Source organism: Salvelinus sp. IW2-2015, linkage group LG15 (genome assembly GCF_002910315.2).
Source record: "Salvelinus sp. IW2-2015 linkage group LG15, ASM291031v2, whole genome shotgun sequence".
In the NCBI taxonomy this organism is placed as follows: domain Eukaryota; kingdom Metazoa; phylum Chordata; class Actinopteri; order Salmoniformes; family Salmonidae; genus Salvelinus; species Salvelinus sp. IW2-2015.
The window spans coordinates 31,774,958-31,797,674 of NC_036855.1; the positions used below are offsets into that span (position 1 = coordinate 31,774,958).

Consider the following 22,717-nt stretch of genomic DNA (forward strand, 5'->3'; position numbering starts at 1 on the left):
TAAGAACAAATTCTTATTTACAATGACAGCCTTTGAACCAGGGACTGTAGTGACGCCTCTTGCACTGAGATGCAGTTCCTTAGACCGCTGCGTCTGTGTTTGTGTAACTATTTAACTGTACTAGAATGCTTAAAAGGCCGCTAAAATAAAAGATAACGGTGCGTTTTCTTTTTTTTGGAAAGGATTTCGGTATCAGCCAAAGATGTCATATCGGTGCATCCCTAATTCAGACTCTTTGCTATGAGCCTCGAAATTGGACGTGATTTGTAAAGTCACACACCTGTCTATTTAAGGTTCCACAGTTGACAGTACATGTCAGAGCCAAAACCCAGCCATGAGGTCAAATGAATTGACGGAAGCCACACCTCAGTAAAAGCACATGACAGCCCACTTGGAGTTTGCCAAAAATGCACCTAAAGAACTCTCAGACCATGAGAAACAAGATTCTCTGGACTGATGAAACCAAGATTGAAGTCCTTGGCCTAAATGCCAAGCGTCACGTCTGGAGGAAACCTGGCATCACCCCTACGGGGAAGCATGGTGGTGGCAGCATCATGCTGTGGGGATGTTTTTCAGCGGTAGGGACTGAGCGACTAGTCAGYATCGAGGGAAAGCTGAACGGAGCAAAGTARAGAGAGCCTTAAAGAAAACCTGCTCCAAAGCGCTCAGGACCTCAGACTGGGGTGAAGGTTCACCTTCCAACAGGACATCGACCCTAAGCACACAGTCAGGACAATGCCGGAGTGGCTTCAGGACAAGTCTCTGAATGTCCTTGAGTGGCCTGGATCTAACATCTCTGGAGAGACCTGAAAATAGCTGTGCAGCGACGCTCCCCATCCAACCTGACAGAGCTTGAGAGGATCTGCAGAGAAGAATGGGAGAAACGCCCCAAATACATGTGTGCCAAGCTTGTAGCGTCATACCCAAAAAGACCTGAGACTGTAATCGCTGCTAAAGGTGCTTCAACGAAGTACTGAGTAAAGGGTCTGAATAATTATGTAAATGTGGTATTTCTGGGTTTTTTCTTTATACATTTGCTAAAATTTCTAAAACAGTTTTTGCTTTGTCATTATGGGGTATTGTGTGTAGATTGAGTGGGGGAAAACGATTTAATCCATTTTAGAATAAGGCTGTAACGTATCAAAATGTGACAAATGTCAAGGGGTCTGAATACTTTCCCGAGTGCCTTCTGTTTTCCCCGCTGCTCACKAGGATTCGTTAGAAGGGAGTGTGACCAATAACACACCTTATGACTGAGAGAAATTAATTCTCAACATACTTCCTTCAGACTGGAATTTGACATAGTATCTTTGTATTATTTATTGAGATGCTTAGTCTTCAGGTTAAAATGACCTAATTACTTTAGGAATATTTTAATAGTTGTGTCCTTTTCAACGATTATGAAAAGAAAATTGGTTGCACCTCGACTCATGTTGGTTGAGCACCCTCTGCTTCTTTCCTAATTACTTTGAGAAACATTTAATTTTAAGGAAAGTTCTTTATTGGTGTTTGCGTTGCTTTTTATACAGGTCTTCTGAAGAATAATAGCATGTGGAAAATGTCCACCCCCTCTGCAATTAACCTTTTTTTTGTTTACGTCTGGTCCCTCTAAGAATATGGTTGATTAGCCCTGATGTACACAATGTAATCTGAGCAGGTACAGTAAGTACACTGTACTGCTCCGGTATGGAAATACATTGAATGCATACCTGTAAATATGGACACTTTTACGCTTCATGCTAGCTAACTAACCACTCTTTTTCACACTTGGAATACACACTCGCACACCTGCTCACWCTTTGTATGCAAATGGTGTTCAATGGGTGTGTGTTCCTATCATCTCAAATAACCAGAACAATGTCACTGCCTCTCGCTGGAATCACATGAATCTCTTCTCTATGGCCAACCTTGGTTAATATCATGGCTACATACTGACAGTTCATATTTGTCTGGCATGTGTGTGCCGTGCCAGGAGATATAAACCCCTTGTCCCAAGTTAACAGTAGTGCGTTATCATTTTACTGCACACTCTAATGGCATTTTTGGATTGTGTGCGTGAATGTACATGGCAGTCGGGGACAGACAGGAGCAATAGCTGCCAGACTGGTCTTGGTTAATGCAGTTGCTGGGCCTGATCAAACTTCAACTCAACACAGCCAGCTAAGAATAGCATATCAATCAACTAAAGTTCCTTTTCAGCAAATGTACCAGGTAGTATCTCAACACTGGGTGGCGGTTGACCTAGTTCTCCATCACCACATGATGTGTCCGCTGATTAACTTTGTGTTTTAGACATTTCACATGTGAAGTGAATTTGAGATTAAGCCGACTTTGTACAGTCATTCAGCCCCTCTGTGAATTCCTTCCATGATCAGTCAGTCTCAGTAGGAAAATCCTCCCTCAATAGAGCGCTGTAGAGAGATGTACTGTCACTTTGAAGTGATTGTGGTTCAAAAGAGAAATGGAAGGAAGGAAAATAACATAACCGCAGGTATGAGCAAGTGTCACTTAGTTGGGAAACTGTGATTTGCAGATATGTAGCTAGACCTATACCAGGCATGACATTTAGACATGTAGCCCTCTATATCTTGCTCCCTGTTTGGCAGAGCTCTAGAATAGAATCATCTCTTGGACTGGGCTCCAGAGGAGGCGCTGAATGAAAACCCTCTTTGGGTGTGATGCTGGCTGRTGATGCTGCTTCTGGCCCCCTGAGCTGTTGTCCTGTATTCATAAATCATCTGAGTAGGAGTGCTGATCTAGGATTAAGTCCTCCCTGGCCATGCTGTCTTATTTCATAATAACTTCATTATGTTAAATGGAGGGGTGTCTTAAATGTGAAGAAAAAAGGAATGTATTGAACACAGTATGTTTGTTGTGACGATTTTGGTGTTCCCTCTAGTATTTTTCACTCAGGTACTGTCACTGTGAACAGAGAAAGTGGAGAGTTTTTCTGAAAGCATTTCCTTCCCCCGCAAAATGTGTTTGGTTGGACAGAATAAGCCTGCAGTTGTGGATGCTATTTAAGGGCCTACTTTTTTCGGTGCACGGTGTTGGAGTGGCTAATTGAGCTGTTTGGTCAGCTCAGGACATGGCAGTGCAGTGGCGGAAGCAGTAAAGCACAGTGGTAATAAGTGTATTTAGCCTCTGGCCTTGTCTGAAATGTTGTTTTCTCTCTGTCACCCTCAAACCCACAGCCCCAGCGGCCAAAGCCCACACGGCTGTCTGGTTTGTGTCTTTCTGTTACAAGATAATCCGTTTTGGAAATAGTGTTCTACATAGTAGGTTAGTTTATGTATTTTCAGAGCTGGGTCACATGATTCTATTCACGCCCAAGCCACTTGCTATTTCTGTTCTTGGAGAAAATGTAGCTTGATGCGACTGTGAATTTGAGTCATGTGGGAAAAGCTCTTGAATAGTTAGTTAGTCATCAGCCACTGTTTAGATTCTTGGCTCAAATTAAACTCCATATTCATATTTTCTTCACGTGACTAATTTGATATTTTTTTTWAACATAATCCACATCCCGGCGGCTTGTTGTGAGAAGTCACACAGCGGGTTCTAGCTTTGAGTGTTGACAGGACAGGCACAAGATCTGATCCCTACCCATCCTGGTGTTGCCTTACATTGTGTTTGTGTATCCGCATGTCTTACCATGTGTGTCTTTATAATGTGTCGTACAATGTATCTCTCTCTGTATGTCTTAAGATGGAACTGACAGCATTTTAACTACTTTGCAGATATGAAACATAGGCAATCAGTCAAATATCAAATTCCCAGTTTATGCTACAAAACCAACTTTATACGAGGTTTTAAAAATAGGTTCTATTTGACTCAAAATTCCGTTATGTAGAGTAAGGCATTTTTGGCAGAATAGATGGATACAGTTCAATGCATGATTCATATAATTCACTAATACATTATTTGGAAGTCCAAAAACTATTGCTATCAGGTTATAAATCACAGCTGACCTGGTACATTGTTTGCTGCCTCCACCCATTCAGGATGCATGGTTTGTTTCAATGACTCAATATTTTGGACAAAAACTGACAAATGTAACCAAGGCTGGGAATGTCAATACAATCAAACAGCAAGGACAGTGACCACAAGTCAATCATATCATGGCCAATAGGTTAGCATATCTATTCATTTAGGTCTTTATTTAGCAAGCTTGATTAAAACACGAAGCCTACTTTAGCTACCTAGCTAGCTAACTAATGGGAGGTTGTCAGCTTTTTCCCTTCATCGTTTTTCGCTGGCTACAGCTAGAGATGCAGGTGTCATTTGGTTAGCTAGCAAGAAATGGCTATCACTTTGCTAGCTAGCTATGCTGAACTTCAATGACTATCCACAGTTAGCATGCATATCTCTTAGTTGTCAATCAAATGTATTTGGCATCGATCAAATGTATTTGGCATCGATCAAATGTGCAGGCAGGCAATTCCCATTCAGTTGTCACTGCCTGTAAACACACAGTCCAGTTCAAAGTGAATGATGGCAGGCCCGTGTGGCAACTAGCTGATTTGCATATATACCTACTGTAGCTCTGATTGGATATGGGGCACCGGTCTGCGTAGGGTCCGGTCCTGGACAAGACTAACAGTTTTTATTAGGATTTATTTACCGCAGTGTCTATTAATTGTCCGAACGCACGGCCGCTTTCCCACAATATTGCTGTAGAATTTCACAAATGCCTTACTCGACGTCATTACCAAACGTTCTGTGAATGTATGAAAACGTGAACAGGAAGATGTCTCAGTGCTCGCTTGTCAGAAAGGAGTCATATTCTTCCTGGGGGTGTACTGTATCTGAGCAGATTTCTATAAAATTTGATGTTGCTTAAACACTGTCAGTTTCACTTTGTTTGTGGGTCTTAATGTGTGTTGTAGATGCAGGAGGTGCAGCAGATCAAGGTGGTGATCCTGGCCAGTAATCGTAGCCTGGCAGAGCAGAATCTTCAACTGCAGCCCAGCCTGGAACACCAGAAGAGCCAGCTCACCAAATGCTACAGCTCACTACAGGAGAGCTTTGAGGCCTACCAGGTCCACAAGTCCAAACTAGGTAACGCATGTTCACTTGTCTTCAGATTTTGAGTACATTTCATTATACACTGAGTGTACAAAACCGTAAGAACACCTGCTCTTTCCATGACATAGATGAACTGGGAAGGGGGGGGGGGGTGCACAACTCCATAAGGAAGTACCAAAACCCCTTACTATAGGGGAGGTGCATGCAAGCAGATAAGGACATTTGGCTAGGATGGAATAAATTTATATTGTAAAACCTGCAAAAGAGCGAATGTAAACCTGGGGAAAAACTACCCTCCCTGTGCACCCTCCCCAAAGCAAAAAAAAAAAAAAGTTTGGCAACCCTCCCCTATTTTGGACCACCCCACAGTAAATTGCGATCTGTCCCTTACAATGAAAAAGCAAGGTATTTTTTTGTAAAAATTATGCATGGCCATCATATTTCTAATGTTTATCATAGAAAGCATGAAGCCTGCTACATATCCTAATGTTTTGCTTAAAGTTAATCTTGCATTTTAAGTACCGGAGAAAAGTACAGTGGCAAGAAAAGTGTGTGAAGCCTTTGGAATTACCTGAACTTCTGCATAAATTGGTCATACAATATCATCTGATCTTCATCGAAGTCACAACAATAGATAAACAATCTGCTTAAACTAATAACGCACAAAAGATTTGACATTTTCATGTCTTTATTGAACGCACCGTGTAAACATTCACAGTGCAGGGTGGYAAAAGTATGRGAACCCTTAGATTTAACTGGTTGACCCTCCTTTGGCAGCAATAAGCTCAACCAAAATTTTTCTGTAGTTGCGGCTCAGACCTGCACAACGGTCAGGAGGAATTTTGGACCATTCTTTACAAAACCGTTTCAGTTCAGAAATATTCTTAGGATGTCTGGTGTGAATCACCCTCTTGGGGTCATGCCACAGCATCTCAATCAGGTTGAGGTCAAGACTCTGACTGGGCCACTCCAGAAGGCGTATTTTATTCTGTTGAAGCCATTCTGTTGTTGATTTACTTCTGTGTTTTGGGTCGTTGTCCTGTTGCATCACCCAARTTCTGTTGAGCTTCAATTGGCGGACAGATTGCCTTACATTCTCCTGCAAAATGTCTTGATAAACTTGGGAATACATTTTTCCGTCGATGATAGCAAGCTGTCCAGCAAAGCAGCTCCAAACCATGATGCTCCCTTCACCATACTTTACAGTTGGGATGATGTTTTGATGTTGTGCTGAGCCTTTTTTTTCTCCACATATAGTGTTGTGTGTTTCTTCCAAACAGCTCAACTTTAGTTTAATCTGTCCACAGAATATTTTGCCTGTAGCGTTGTGGAACATCCAGATGCTCTTTTGCGAACTGCAGACGTGCAGCAATGTTTTTTTTGGACAGCAGTGGCTTCTTCCGTGTTGTCCTCCCATGAACACCGTTCTTGTTTAAATCAAATCAAAATCAAATTTATTGATATAGCCCTTCTTCCATCAGCTGATATCTCAAAGTGCTGTACAGAAACCCAGCCTAAAACCCCAAACACCAAGCAATGCAGGTGTAGAAGCACGGTGGCTAGGAAAAACTCCCTAGAAAGGCCAAAACCTTGGAAGAAACCTAGAGAGGAACCAGGCTATGAGGGGTGGCCAGTCCTCTTCTGGCTGTGCCGGGTGGAGATTATAACAGAACATGGCCAAGATGTTCAAATGTTTCAAAATGAACCAGCATGGTCAAATAATAAATAATCACAAGTAGTTGTCGAAGGGTGCAGCAATTCAGCACTCAGAAGGAGTAAATGTCAGTTGGCTTTTCATAGCCGATCATTATAAGAGTTCTCTACGCCCTCGCTGTCTCTAGAGGTTGAAACCAGCAGTCTGGGACAGGTGCACGTCCGGTGAACAGGTCAGGTTCCATAGCCCGCACGCAGCAACAGTGACACTGGAGCAGCAAGCACGCCAGGTGGAGCTGGGAACAGCAAGGAGTCATCATAGATAGGTTAGTCCTGAGGCATGGTTCTAGGGCTCCAGGGCCTCCGAGAGAGAGAAAGAACAGAAAGGGAGCATATAGAGAGCATATAAATTCACAAGGGACACCGGATAAGACAGGAGAAGTACTCCAGATATAACAAACCTGGCTAAGCCCCCCGACACCCTAAACTATCTGCAGCCATAAAATACTGGAGTCAGAGGACAGTGAGGGTCAGAGACATGGCCCCATCCGATGATACCCCGGATAGGGGCCAAACAGGAAGATATAAACCCCACCCACTTTGCCAAAGCAACAGCCCCCACACCACTAGAGGGAAATCTTCACACATCCAAACTTACCATCCTTGAAACAAGAGACATCAGTAGATCTCCGCCACGAGCACAACCCAAGGGGGGGCGCGCAACGCAGACAGGCAAAGATCACGTCAGTGGACTCAACCTCTCAAGTTGAACGCACCCCTCCTAGGGGAGGCATCGAGAAAAGGCAACCAGTAAGCCCAGTGACTCAAGCCCCTGTAATAGGTTATAGGCAGAGAAATTCCGTGGAGAGAGCGGGAACTCGGCCAGCAGAGACAGCAAGGCCGAGTTCGTTGCTCCAAGAGCTTTCCGTTCACCTTCTACACTCCTCTGGGCCAGACTGACACTCAATCATATGAGTCATCAGTAAAGACTTAAAAAGTATGAGACAAAGTCTGCGTCTACTCACATGGGAGGCAGACCAATTCCATAAAAATGGAGTTCTATAGGAGAAAGCCCTGCCTCCAGCTGTTTGCTTAGAAATTCTAGAGACAATTAGGAGGCCTGCGTCTTGTGACCGTAGCGTACGTGTAGGTATGTACGGCAGGACCAAATCGGAAAGATAGGTAGGAGAAAGCCCATGTAATGCTTTGTAGGTTAGCAGTAAAACCTTGAAATCAGCCCTTGCCTTAACAGGAAGCCAGTGTAGGGAGGCTAGCACTGGAGTAATATGATCAAATTTTTTGGTTCTAGTCAGGATTCTAGCAGCCGTATTTAGCACTAACTGAAGTTTATTTAGTGCTTTATCCGGGTAGCCGGAAAGTAGAGCATTGCAGTAGTCTAACCTAGAAGTAACAAAAGCATGGATGATTTTTTTCTGCATAATTTTTGGACAAAGTTTCTGATTTTTGCAATGTTACATAGATGGAAAAAAGCTGTCCTTGAAACGGTCTTGATATGTTCGTCAAAAGAGAGATCAGGGTCCAGAGTAACGCCGAGGTTCTTCACAGTTTTATTTGAGACGACTTTACAACCATCAAGATTAATTGTCAGCTTCAACAGAAGATCTCTTTGTTTCTTGGGACCTAGAACAAGCATCTCTGTTTTGTCCGAGTTTAAAAGTAAAAAGTTTGCAGCTTCATTATGTCTGAAACACAGGCTTCTAGCGAGGGCAATTTTGGGGCTTCACCATGTTTCATTGAAATGTACAGCTGTGTCATCCGCATAGCAGTGAAAGTTAACATTATGTTTTCAAACMAAATGTACAGTTGATATGTCAGAGGACAAACCATCCACAGAGACAAACTGATATCTTTCCGGCAGTGTTTTACGTATCGTAGACTCGTCAACGGAGATGTTAGRTAAAGACTTACAGAAATCCCTGGAACATGCTGACACTCTAGGATTCTTCTCATTGAGCTGTGCTGTTCTCTTGCAGTCCTTTGCAGGATGGCTACTCCTAGGGAGAGTAGCAAGAGTGCTGAACTTTCTCCATTTATAAACAATTTGTCTTACTGTGAACTGATGAACATCAAGGCTTTTAGAGATACTTTTGTAACCCTTTCCAGGTTTTTGCAAGTCAACAATTCTTAATCTTGGTTCTTCTAAGATCTCTTTTGTTCGAGGCATGGTTCACAACAGGCAATGCTTCTTGTGAATAGCAAACTCAAATTTTGTGAGTTTTGTATAGGGCAGGGCAGCTCTAACCAACATCTCCAATCTCGTCTCAATGATTGTACTCCAGGTTAGCTGACTCCTATTAGCTTTTGGAGAAGTCATTAGCCTAGGGGTTCACATACTTTTTCCAACCTACACTGTGAATGTTTAAATGATGTATACAATATAGACAAGAAAAATACAATTTGTGTGTTATAAGTTTAAGCACACTGTGTCTGTTGTGACTTAGATGAAGAGCAGATCTAATTTTATGACCAATTTCATGCAGAAATCCAGATAATTCCAAAGGGTTCACATACTTTGTCTTGCCACTGTAGCTACACATCACTCAGTGTTGTCTGCTTATTGAATACCCGTTTATGAATTCTCACCCGAGTGGAGAAGTGCAACTGAACATTTTTCTAATGCCGAGAAGAAATTACAATAAGAAGCATTAAAGGTCTGCGTTTACAAAACGCAGCATATTTCTTATGCGTTTTTATTTTTTATTTTTTTATTTTCACTGCTCGGATAACAAAATTATTTGTTAACGCGACCCCTAAATTTAACTTGCTAGTTATTTATTCAGTCATTTACTTAGATAAGGTAATGGGGCATCATATTGTGTTAGTTGTCTGTAGTGTTTGAGAAGTCAACGCCCTTTTGGATGAGTCATTTTTGTTCTCACCCATCTACACACAATACTCCATAATGACAAATTGAAAACGTGTTTTTAGAAATTTTTGCAATTTAAATACAGAAATATCTAATTTACATACAGTAAGTATTCACACCCCTGAGTCGATACTTTGTAGAAGCACCTTTGGCAGCGATTGTACACTACCCTTCAAAAGTTTGGGGTCACCTTAGAAATGTCCTTGTTTTTGAGGTGAAAATCTCCCAAAAATTGTCCATTAAAATAACAGCAAATTGATCAGAAATACAGTGTAGGCATTGTTCATGTTGTAAATGACTATTGTAGCTGGAAATGACAGATTTAAAATWAAAAATWAAAAAATGGAATATCTACATAGGTGTACAGAAGCCCGTTATCAGCAACCATCACTCCTGTGTTCCAATGGCATGTTGTGTTAGCTAATCCAAGTTTATCATTTTAAAAGGCTAATTGATCATTAGAAAACCCTCTTGCAATTATGTTAGCACAGCTGAAAACTGCTGTGCTGATTAAAGAAGCAATAAAACTGCCCGCCTTTAGTTGAGTATCTGGAGCATCAGCATTTGTGGGTTCGATTACAGGCTCAAAATGGCCAGAAATAAAGACTGACGAGTTTCAGAAGAAAGGTCTTTATGTCTCTTCTTCTGAATGAAGGGAAGTGAATGGTCGTAGGTGACACACCCCCTTCAACATGCATGCTATAAACAGACCAAACTCATCTTGTCTCCTCTTATTATCTTTGGTCGATGTGAAAGTGTTTTGCTCAATTATTTCGATCAATGGTGAGCTCACCCGTGATGTGATGAATTATAAATAGTAATTGCTATTAGCTAATTCAATTCAAATTCAAAACAAAATAGATGATCGTGGACTTCAGGAAACAGCAGAGGGAGCACCCCCCTATCCACATCGACGGGACAGTAGTGAAGAAGGTGGAAAGTTTTAAGTTCCTCGGTGTACACATCACGGACAAACTGAATTGGTCCACCCACACAGACAGCGTTGTGAAGAAGGCGCAGCAGCGCCTCTTCAACCTCAGGAGGCTGAAGAAATTTGGCTTGTCACCAAAAGCACTCACAAACTCTACAGATGCACAATCCAGAGAGCATCCTGTCAGCTGATCACCGCCGTGTACGGCAACTGCTCCGCCCACAACGTAAGGCTCTCCAGAGGGTAGTGAGGTCTGCACAACGCATCACCTGGGGGCAAACTACCTGCCTCCCAGGACAACCTACACCACCCGATGTCACAGGAAGGCCATACAGATTCATCAAGGACAACAACCACCCGAGCCACTGCCTGTTCACCCTGCTATCATTCAGAAGGCGAGGTCAGTACAGGTGCATCAAAGCAGGAAACCGAGAGCACTGAAAAAGCTTCTATCTCAAGGCCATCAGACTGTTAAACAGCCACCACTAACATTTAGTGCCGCTACGACATACTGACTCAACTCCAGCCACTTTAATAATGGGAATTGATGGAAATTATGTAAAAATTTTACACACCTCACTTAAACAATGCCACTAAATATATGTTACATACCCTACATCACTCATCTCATATGTATATGAGTATACTGTACTCTATATCATCTACTGCATCTTGCCATCTTTATGTAACTATGTATCACTAGCCACTTTAAACAATGCCACTTAATATAATGTTTACATACCCTACATTACTCATCTCATATGTATATGTATATCTGTACTCTATACCATCTACTGCATCTTGCCTATGCCGTTCTGTACCATCACTCATTCATATATCTTATGTACATATCTTTATCCCTTTACACTTGTGTGTATAAGGTAGTAGTTTGTGGAATTTTAGGTTAGATTACTTGTTGGTTATTACTGCATTGTCGGAACTAGAAGCACAAGCATTTCGCTACACTCGCATTAACATCTGCTAACCATGTGTATGTGACAAATAAAATTAGATTTGTAGTTTCTGTCAGCCGAGAGTTATAAAAATATGACTGCTTTTGTTATGTCAATCTTTCCTCAGTTAGCGCTAGGATAAATGTAGCCTACATTTTTTCCGGTTTGGATGATTGTGTTATGCTGTAGGTACTTCTGTGATTGTCTGAGCATTGCATCCAAAAATAAACTGCTCACATTCTGGACATAACTTTCTAAGGACTGTGTTTGTGCAAAATGTTTCTGAAAAAACTGTGGCCAGCTCAAATGCTGATTGTTGCGCCATTCGAAACTGGATGTTCTAAATAAGCATTCTAATCACACTGGTTTGATCGTACGCTACAGGGACCGCTGTAGAATGATCACACCTGTGTGTTGGTACATGTGAAAAGGTTAGTCACTATTGGCTTTATGGTAAAATCCCTGAGTAGTTTCTTTCCTTCCCGGCAACTGAGTTAGGAAGGATGACTATCTTTGTAGTGACTGGGGATTTTGATACACCATCCAAAGTCAAATTAATAACTTTACCGTGCTCAAAGAGATATTCAATGTCAGATTATTTTTTTTGTAACATTTTTTTAATTGTACATTTAAAAAAATAGTTTACCCATTCCAATAGGTGCCCTTCTTTTGTGAGGCATTGGAAAACCTCCCTGGTCTTTGTGGTTGAATCTGGGTTTGAAATTCACTGCTCAATTGAGGGACCTTAAAAATATCTGTATTTGTGGGGTACAGAGATGAGTTATTCAAAAATCATGCTAAACGTTATTGCACAGAGTGAGTCCATGCAACTTATTATGTGACTTGTTAAGTAAGTTTTTACTCCAGAACTTATTTAGCTTTGCCATAACAAAGGGGTTGAATACTTATTGACTCAAGACATTTTCATTGTTCATTAATTCCACTTTGACATTATGGGGTATTGTGTGTGTATATAGGCRAGTGACATTTTTTCATCAATTTTAAATTCAGGCCATAAGACAAAATTGGCTAAAAGTCAAGGGGTGTGAATCATTTCTGAGTTTAACTTTATGAGCTGGATTGCCTGTCTATGCAATTTGTTTATTTTAATTTGTGCTCGTTAGCATATTTATATAAAGCCAATTCCTCCTTTGGCCGCCTCTCCTTCCAGTTCTCTGCTGCAATTGAGTGGAACGAACTACAAAAATCTCTGAAACTGGAAACACTTATCTCCCTCACTAGCTTTAAGCACCAGCTGTCAGAGCAGCTCACAGATCACTACACCTGTACATAGCCCATCTATAAATAGCCCAAACAACTACCACTTCCCCTACTGTATTTATTTATTTATTTATTTATTTATTTTGCTCCTTTGCACCCCCGTATTTCTACTTTGCACACTCGTCTACTGTCAAATCTACCATTCCAGTGTTTTAATTGCTATATTGTATTTACTTCGCCACCATGGCCTATTTATTGCCTTTACCTCCTGTATCTCACCTCATTTGCTCACATTGTATATAGACTTATTTTTCTACTGTATTATTGACTGTATGTTTGTTTTACTCCATGTGTAACTCTGTGTTATGTGTTGAACTGCTTTGCTTTATCTTGGCCAGGTCGCAGTTGTAAATGAGAACTTGTTCTCAACTTGCCTACCTGGTTAAATCTTTGTCCCCTTGTGTAATAAGCTGGTAATACCGTAAATCATGGATGAGAGAAGGACGATATGAAAATCTGTATATCATCCAACCCTATTAATTGTGATGGCTTAATGGTTTGAAAAGGTTACATGCCTATTATCTGGAGTGCCAAATCAGTTGACAACTCACTCTGAACTTTTGAACATTGTTTACTGTCATGGATAGTTTGAGATGGTAGTTACAATGTTTTTCTCTTGTTTGTTCTTCCATTGYCATGCAGATCTGACCAGTTTCTCAATTTCCTGAATTTCTTTCTTTTTTTTRCCCCATTAGAAGACTCCAGGGGCCAAATAGTGGCCCTAGTGCATTTGTCATTTTCCTTCCCGCAGTAGCTGATCTCTGCCAGTATTGAGCAGAATACAGCATTGACTTAGATCCCAGCTATACTGCAGTAGGAGAGAGGTAGAGTACTGTATACCCCCATGTTGGCACACCTTAACAGCACTTTGTGTGGAGTGAGTAATAAATTGTGTGCTGATACCTATGACTTGGTATGATGCAACGGTTGCCAGTGAAGTCACTCTGAACAGCATGCCAACATTTCATTACTTACTTTGTTCTGGTGGGTGTAGTTTAGCACTCACTGATGAAGTTGGTTTAACCTTGTATTCTCCTGTAGTCAAAGGAGCAGTGATTTGGAACTCCCCAAGGCATGTACACTGCCATTTTCCATCTTGTAGTTGAACAGACTTTCTGTCTCTCTCTGCCTCCTGTTGTACACAGAAGATGGTATTATGGTTTTATATTCCCATGCTTTGTTTGTGTGGCTGTTAGGCTATTTCATGGAATGGAGTAAACAAATAAACTGCGACAGACAGCGCCTGGCCTCCTGCCATTTGCTTGTTGAATGCGAGCAGGCTTTTGTCAAATGTAGATTTCCCTGTGCGCTGGCTGTCCTAGCAGCAGATGCCTGGGAAGGACAGAGCAGAACAGCACTAATGCGTCCCAAATGACATCCTATTTCCTATGTAATAAACTCTATATAGAAAATYGGGTGCGTCATTTGGGACCCATCCCACAGCAAAAGAAAATCAAGGTCTCCAAGCAGAATCAACCCAGTATTGTTTGTTTCCTTTGTATACAGTGACTCCCCCACCGATCCTTCAAGGCAATGCCAAAGGGGGTTCTTCAGAAGAGACTCCCAGTTTGGCAGTGAGTGGGAGCCAGGATGACAGGACAGACTCTGCTCCCCTGCCCCTTATTACAGTAGTCCACAGTGAGCCATTGTGCTGCTGGGCATGTGAGAGTCAAACGGTGCTAGAGGGAAAGAGGAAGGTAGGGATAGAGGGAGGCCAAAAACTCTCCCTCAGACTATCAGTGGAGGCTGGCCTGTATCCATTACTAAATGGCAGTCTCATGATCCCTGGGTCGAAGGTGTGTGTGTGTGTTTGTGTTCCTCGCTGGTCTTTGAGGTAGAGAATCATTCCATTGTGTGGAGGAGTGCTGATACTCCTGTGAGTCTATCTTTAGAGGGGGGGGAGAGTCATTTTGCTGGGGCCTTTGCTGGAGCCATAGTGGGTGGAGAGACACTTGCTGTGCCAGAATACGAGCTTCTATCATCCTGACACCTCAGAATCAACTTTATTTGCCAAGTACATTTACACATACTCAGAATTTTACTTGGTGATATGGTGCTGCTAGTGATAGACAACATTTAGAGACAGAATACAGACAGTGGAGTTTAAGCAAATTTTAACATACATTATATACAACTAGGTAGAGTGAGCATAGAACTATAAGAGAATGAACAGATATCCAAATATACAGTGGGTATACGATTGATATACAGTATATTGGATGTACAGATTTACAGTATAAAAATGAATATATTGGATCTAAATGCAGAGAGATAAACAGAATGCAAATGCAMTGTACACCGACATGGTTACTAGGCTGCTGACGGTCATTATTAGCCTACCAAACTTGCTAACTGCCTGGTACTCAACACTCTATTGTCCCTCTAATCACTCTGATATCAATGCAAATGTTATCGAAAATCGAATAAACTTAATGAGAGCCCATGAGCTTATGTTGCACAACATTTCTATAGGCTATGCAATTGCGTGATAATTATTTTGGTGGCCTCTTAAAAAGAGGATCCCATCAGCTTTCTAGGCCTACTATATTTATTTATCAACTTGCCTAATATTAACCACATTGCTTTGCTTTACAACAGGAATATAGCTTACCTGGCTGGCATGAAAATGAACCACGGGAAAAGCGTCCTTCATTCGCTATTTAAGTATAGATAACATGTTTTTTTCCCTCATGCCGCTGTTCCAAGACAGTTGCATGATAATGGTTCATTCTAAATCTAAATAATTTCTCACACACACGTATATGTGTATATACATGTGTGTGTATATATATATATCATTTACTATATGTAAAGACGACATTAAATTAAGAATAGAATGATGGGTGACTATTAGCCTATCACCTGTGAATGATGCCCAGCTTGTGCAGTAAGGCAGTCGTATACATTTTTTTTWWWWWTTTTTTTWACTTTCTTCAAATCATAGTCGCACACCTCTGTAGCCTAGCCCATGGGCCTATATGTTTTGATAAGGTTTATCACAACTGAAGTGGCCAAATAAATTAAGCACATTAATCCGCTTTATAATCAGTTTAAAGCCTAACTGGCGTACCTAGTCTGCGCATGAGTTTCAAGTTTGTGGAAGAACATTTTCACACAAATGCACCTTTATAATAAAGCATTACATGCATAATCACATTTGCTGTCACTTTCAAGAACGTTTTACTGTTAATTGATTACAGTATGGAACATTTGTGCTTGTGGCATACTGCCGTATGCGCATTGCTGCACTTATAATGTGAAGAAATAGACTATTAGGCTATCAACTTTTGTAAGCTAAACGTTCTGATCTGTTGCATRAGCCTCATTGCTTTTAAAATGTTTTTTTATGGGAGTGGTTGTATTAATTTGGGATCTATCACATTCCARAACTGTCCCAGAGTATGTTTGGAATATTTATTTATTGCACAGAAGGACAAGTTGACCAATAGTACAAAAATTGACCTATTCTATGGGGGATAGTAGATTGACATAGGCTAGTGCTTCTACTGTTCGTTAGGCCTACTCATCTTGTTGGCTGACAAAGTAGGCTAAATGTGGACATCTTCAATATGCGCCTTGGAATTCGATAAGAGGGACGAGCACATTTGTGTCTTAATTAACTTGTAGCATACTTAGCTGAAAGGCCTGTGAGAAGGACCGGWTCACATGATGGGCGTTTGCTAATAAGAATTGAGATATCTGAGAGTGCTTCGGAGCATGGCAGCCAGGAGAAAGGAATTATAACTGTTATATTCAGCCCAAGGGCACAACGGCCACTTTGGCCGCAAAAGACAGATTTGTTTTTAGCGGGCATTATGGCCACACAACCGCTGGGAAATTCAAGTCCTGGTGAGAATATTATCAAGTGCTTGTCAAATTGTGAATGAGAGACTGATGAAGTGTGCAGCTTGAACAAGAAACAAATCAGAGCTCATGCATTTTCATGCAACTTTTTTCAAATCATCATTAGAGTTCCCATCATGTAACCTTAGAATGTATTAAAAATCTGAGCATATAGCCCAGCATTTTGTATCACCACAGAAGTTGCATAAATAACTCAAAATTAAGCATATAGGAGGACCAGTTTCTTTGTTAACCGCTCAACACAGAATAGARGTATGTGTGCACTTCCTWTTAAATCGTTTGGAGAAAATATCCTTTGTATTTTATTAAGGTATGTTCAATTGTATTCTTCATACTATAAAATAATAACAAGTAATGCCACGGAATTCTAAGAAAATCTTGTCTGCTGAATGAACTCATGTAGCCCACAGCCATATTTCATAGCTATATCAGGGCCTAACATAAGGACAACTCATAGTATGCTAGTCTGTTCTTCTGAAATATAAATTTTATTCATATCATGTTTATTTAGACCCGTCTAAAATGTATTTATTGTGATGACTATATTCAATTGATTTATTCTACTTTTTTTTCATGAACGCCACAGCAATGTTCGCTCTAATAATCCATGAATGGCTATTTGCATATAGGTCTACTGCAGCTCTGATTTGTTTAAGGCGTAGTCTGTGTAAATTACGGGCCTGAGTCGTGCCTGTCAATGCAATAGGATCATACTCCAATTCACTCTTGCTACAAGAAAATCTCTTGCGCAGTTAGAATTGCATACTAAGTTTTCCATAGTTGGTTTTTGTTTCTGTATGTTACATTGAAAGTGGCTAATATTGCGTTGATTCGAGCACAATTCCCACAGTAGAGCGAAATGTTGATAGTGTTAACTGAAGGGAAGAACTCTAGAAAGTTGAAGTTCAATCTCGTTCTTCTCTGCGCAGGCTGATATTACTTCTGTGCGGCTGTCTGAGGGGAGCTGCGTGCAGCTTAYACGGAACATGCTTTTTGCTCTAGAGTCGTGCAGGACTTTGATGGAGGGCAGGTGGCAGCCGACGACCCTCTGCAGACTGGATAATGCGTTGCAGCGGGCAGATGCAGACCCAAACCAGACTGTGATGGAGGAAGTGAGATTGGACTCAACGATTGATGTGTAAAACCGGAGCAGGATTGACTGGGAGATTTCAAGATTTTTCATATGCCGTGATGTCCTCCCACATGAGGTTGTGGCAGATGATAGTCCTCAGGAATTTGAATGATTCAGCCGTGCCAAAAGCTGAGCCATCAATCTCTCGAGGGGGAGAGATGGTGGGGGGTGTTTTCTGAAGTCAACCACCATCTCCATGGGTTTGTCTGAGTTCCAGGTTATTGAGACTGCACCAGGCCACCAGCCGGTCGACCTCTCCACGGTACATGGACCCATCGCCGTCAGTGATGAGACCGACCAAACTTGAGTAGCTTGACAGATGTGTTGATGCAGGTGCCGTCATTGGTGTAGAGTAGAGATGATAGCACGCATCCTTGCGGAGCTCCAGTGCTGAGGGATAAAGCGTTCAAAATATGTTTTCCCAACTTCACGTGTTGCGTCCTGTTGGTCAGGAAGTCAGTGATTCGCTGAGAGATGGTGCTGGACATGTTCAGCTGGGAGAGTTTGTCTTGTAGCAGTTCTAAGATGGTGTTGAATACAGAGCTAGTCCACAAACTATATCCTTGCATATGTCTTTGGGTAATCAAGGTGTTTGAGAATGTAGTTAACCCCCATGTTGACCGCATCGTCCACAGACCTGTTAGCTCTGTAGGCGAACTGCACTGGGTCGAGGGAGGCTTCATTAATGGTCTTGAGATGGGATAGTACCAGGCCTCAAAGGTTTTCATGAGGTAGAGCAGAGGGGTGCCTGGAGAGGAGTGGGGTAGATGGGTGAGATGGGGAAGTGGCTCACACCTACAGTACATTTGGATTTAGGTTCTAGTACACTACTCGTAACATGTCTAGTTCATCAAGAAATCCAACAGTCTCAGTCATGCCAGTTGGACCGACGACCACTTCCCCTGCCCCATACTCTCTGTTTTAATGTTTTCCTGTGATGTTATCAAGAGAGTGATGATGGTGAATAATGGACAGACAGTTCTCTCTCTGTATCAAAAAGGGACTTAGCTGGTGAGCGTGGCAGGGGGGCGTGCCCACCATCGAGAACATGTTAGCCCTCCATCTTGGCGGTGCCAATAATTAGGCACGCCCCCCTGCCACAGTAAAAAATATATAAAAAATTGACAGTTTTTGCTTGTGGTGCCCTGGCCTTAAAAATGCACAAAAAAAAAAAAATATATATATATATACACATACATACATACACATATATATATATATACACACACATATATATATATATATGTGTGTGTATATATATATATATATGTGTATGTATGTATGTGTATATATATATATATTTTTTTTTTTTTGTGCATTTTTAAGGCCAGGCACCACAAGCAAAAACTGTCAATTTTCAGATTTTGGGATATTTTGCAACTATAACTTTCATAGAATGTACACATAAATTGTCAATAATGTATATACATACTTTATTTGTATCATTTTATCCCAAATTCGTCAAATACACCTACCATAAATGTCGTTCTTGATTTCATGTAGAACTTCAACCACTATTTTTAAAACATTCCYTGTTGAATCATATCATTCAAAAGCTTGTTTTCCGGATCATATTGTTAGCTAGCCCATACATGGCTATATCCTTTGTAGACGTAGTACTTCGTGCTGAAAGATTAGTAATTTCCTGACATTTGATTGGTTACTGGCATTTAAAGGCCCTTTCCGGCAACCTGATTGGTTAAAACGCCTCACGTGGCGCGCAGCTCTTCCTTGTTTGAAAATATCTCCCGCGAAGAATCAATGTAAATGAGAAAATCTCGATGAATATACCTACAGTATGTGAATAAATAGGCGATCTCAGTTAGCCAATGCAAGAAAAGCAGTGATTGAAAGAATGTGCCTGATCCGCCAATCGAGGCAGTGGCAGTACAGGTAGAGGAGGAAAAGGAGGTCGCCCGCAGCAGCGCGTTGAGACGCAAATTAGTTGAGATGAAGATGACAACTAGCAGCAATCAACCAGACAGCAGCCGGCCAACAGTGGCTTTTATTACCGCAAAGTCCACTATTGTGGCTAGTCCTTATTGTAGCTAGCTTCACATAGATGGGTCTGACCACCATTAATCAAATAAAAACTGTCTTATAAATTAGGGCTATTTTAGATGACCGCTAACTATAGCTACTGAAACAGATGTTGTGTTATTTGACGTGTATCTATTTTGACACGCAAAGACTCAAACGGCGTTCCATAGAAATCCTGGTTGAGAATGAAACGACTGAACAACGAAACAGCACAGCAAGTAAGTGAAAGAAATATGTTTTGATTTATGTTTTACTGGTAACGGGGACATATGTAAATGCCAATAAAATAACTTTTGTGTGTGTGTGACCTTAACTAGACAAGTCAGTTAAGAACAAATTCTTATTTACAATGATGGCCCGGACGACGCTGGGGCAATTGTGCACCGCACTATGGGACTCCCAATCACGGCCGGATTTGATACAGCCTGGATTCAAACCAGGGACTGTAGCGATGCCTCTTGCACTGAGATGCAGTGCCTTAGACCGATACGTCCGTGTGTGTTAACTATTTAACTGTACTAGAATGCTTAAAAGGCCGCTAAAAACCGAAAATGGTACCTGTATATCATAGGCTCTCAAATTATAGCATCCTCAAAATAATGTATCACGGAGGAACCCAAAATGCAAATGAATGTCTGAACTCTAATATGGTCTCGATGCCCCAAAACTGTGTTAGTGGGAAAAAGCGTCATTGATGCAGAAGCCGTATGGCAGTAGCCACGTTCAATGAGGGAGCTACTACTATAACAAATTATGAACAAATTGTGGCCTGACCGCACTTTGGTGACACTGGAGAAATCAGCGAGTAGTTGTGAGAGCTGATGCTGCTTCAATGGAGTGTGCCAAGCGTAGGCGCAGGTCCCATGACAGTCAAAGTAGTGGCACCAGCAACAACTCAGAGTGCCTTACATATGGGGCAGGCATAGCTGATTTAATGTTCTGCACATTTCAACAGCCATACAAAAGCATTGTATGTGAAAAATTTTGCAAAGTGATATGATAATTTGCCCAAAACCACAGATTTGCCCAACAGACCAGTATTCAAAGCATATGGTCTTTGCTTGAAACAAATTTCTTAAATGTACGAATGTATTTGTAAAAGGTATATTTAATGTTTATTTGTCAGTTTAGAAGTGATATGTGAATAAAATCTGAATTAATGTGACATAAATGGTCATATTTATGGAAATACATTTTAATAGCGTTAGCCTATCTTTATCGGCCATTTTCTCAAAATGACATGTTTCCCGTGCGCCAATTAATTTTTCTCAGTCTTCAAAGGATATACATTCACATTATTCCACACACAGGTTCTTAGGTTTTATAGTCAGACTTACAGAGGCTTTTTGTTTTAAGTGTAATTTTGTGTAAATATATGCAAAATATGCATCCGTCATACATGTGAAGTGTTTTTGAAATTATCCCATGAAATGACAAGATTTTGATGAACTGATCTGTAAAAGTCTGACCATTTGAGTGTCTTATTACAATAAAACAAAACAAAAAACATTCTGCCATGAAGCAAAGTGTTGAAAAACAGATTCTCGTAATATGCAAATGAGCACATATTTAAGGGTGTTTTGCCTCCGCATATTTTAATTTAAAAATAAATAACTTGTAATACAATAATATCTTGTACTTATGTATACTTTCAACTGGAAAAGTTTCAGTCAGAGTAAAGAAGAGCCTGTGGTACCTGGCCTTGAGCAAATTAAGGCAGCGATGCATGTTTGCAGTTTTKAAGCTAATTTCCTGCAATTCTTTGCATTTTGCCATGGCTAATGCTGTTATTTTGCTCAAACATAATAACAAAATATATACTGGTACTTTTTTTTTCTCCCTGACTGTCTAGCTTTTATTTTGGTGTTATATTATTTGAAAGTAGTGTTTTATTATTTAATCTATCTATCTCCAATTTTTTATATATTTTTTTACTGTTTTTGATTTACCTGCTGACCAGTACGTGCGTGCGCCATCGCGCGCATGTTGATTTAGTCCACCCGCACCAGACACGCAGGTTGAAATATATCAAAATGAACTCTGAAACAACTACATTAATTTAGGGACCGGTCGAAAAGCATTAAACATGTTTGACAATTTAGCTAGCTGTCTTGCTGTTGCTAGCTAATTTGTCCTGGGATATAAACATTGGGTTATTTTACTTGAAATGCACAAGGTCCTCTACTCCGACAATTAATCCACAGATAAGTGTTAAGAGTTTGTTTCTAGTAATCTCTCCACCTTCAGGTTTCTTTGGACTTCATATTGCGGTTGGCAACCAACTTTAAGGTGCATTAGCACTACCAACTGCACTGGAGTGTGAACCTCAGTTTATCTTTCAATCACCCACGTGAGAATGCTATTCATTGACTACAGCACAGTGTTCAACACCATAGTGGCCTCAAAGCTCAGCACTAAGCTAAGGACCCTGGGACTAAACACCTCCCTCTGCAACTGGATCCTGGACTGTCTGAAGGGCCGCCCCCAGGTGGTAAGGGACGGTAACAACACACCCGCAACACTGATCCTTAACACTGGGGCCCCTCGGGTGTGCGTGCTCAGTCCCCTCCTGTACTCCCTGTTCACTCATGACTGCACGGCCAGGCACGACTCCAACACCATCATTAAGTTTGCTGTTGACACAACAGTGGTAGCCTGATCACCAACAATGACGAGACAGCATATAGGGAGGAGGTCAGAGACCTGGCTGTGTTGCCAGGACAACAACCTCTCCCTCAACGTGATCAAGACTAAGGAGATGATGATTGTGGACTACAGGAAAAGGAGGGCCGAGCACACTCCTAAAAACCAATGAGATGGGAGAAGCAGGACTTGCAGTGCGTTATGTATCACAAATAGAAGCAAGTTAAATTTTAGCGCATGGCTTCGCAGAGGTATGGGTGCAATGATTGAGTAATGTATGTGTACATTTATTTTGCAACGCTTCCCCC

General features: G+C 41.1%; 1 protein-coding gene across 1 annotated transcript in view; it reads left to right on the plus strand.

Annotated features, from left to right (window-relative positions):
• vps37ba (VPS37B subunit of ESCRT-I a) overlaps nucleotides 1-22,717 on the plus strand; it is a 30,082-nt gene that overhangs the window by 2,240 nt on the left and 5,125 nt on the right. The window contains exon 2 of the mRNA XM_024002852.2: nucleotides 4,887-5,058. Within this exon, the coding sequence (XP_023858620.1) occupies nucleotides 4,887-5,058 (172 nt within the window). The remainder of the gene's footprint in view (nucleotides 1-4,886; nucleotides 5,059-22,717) is intronic.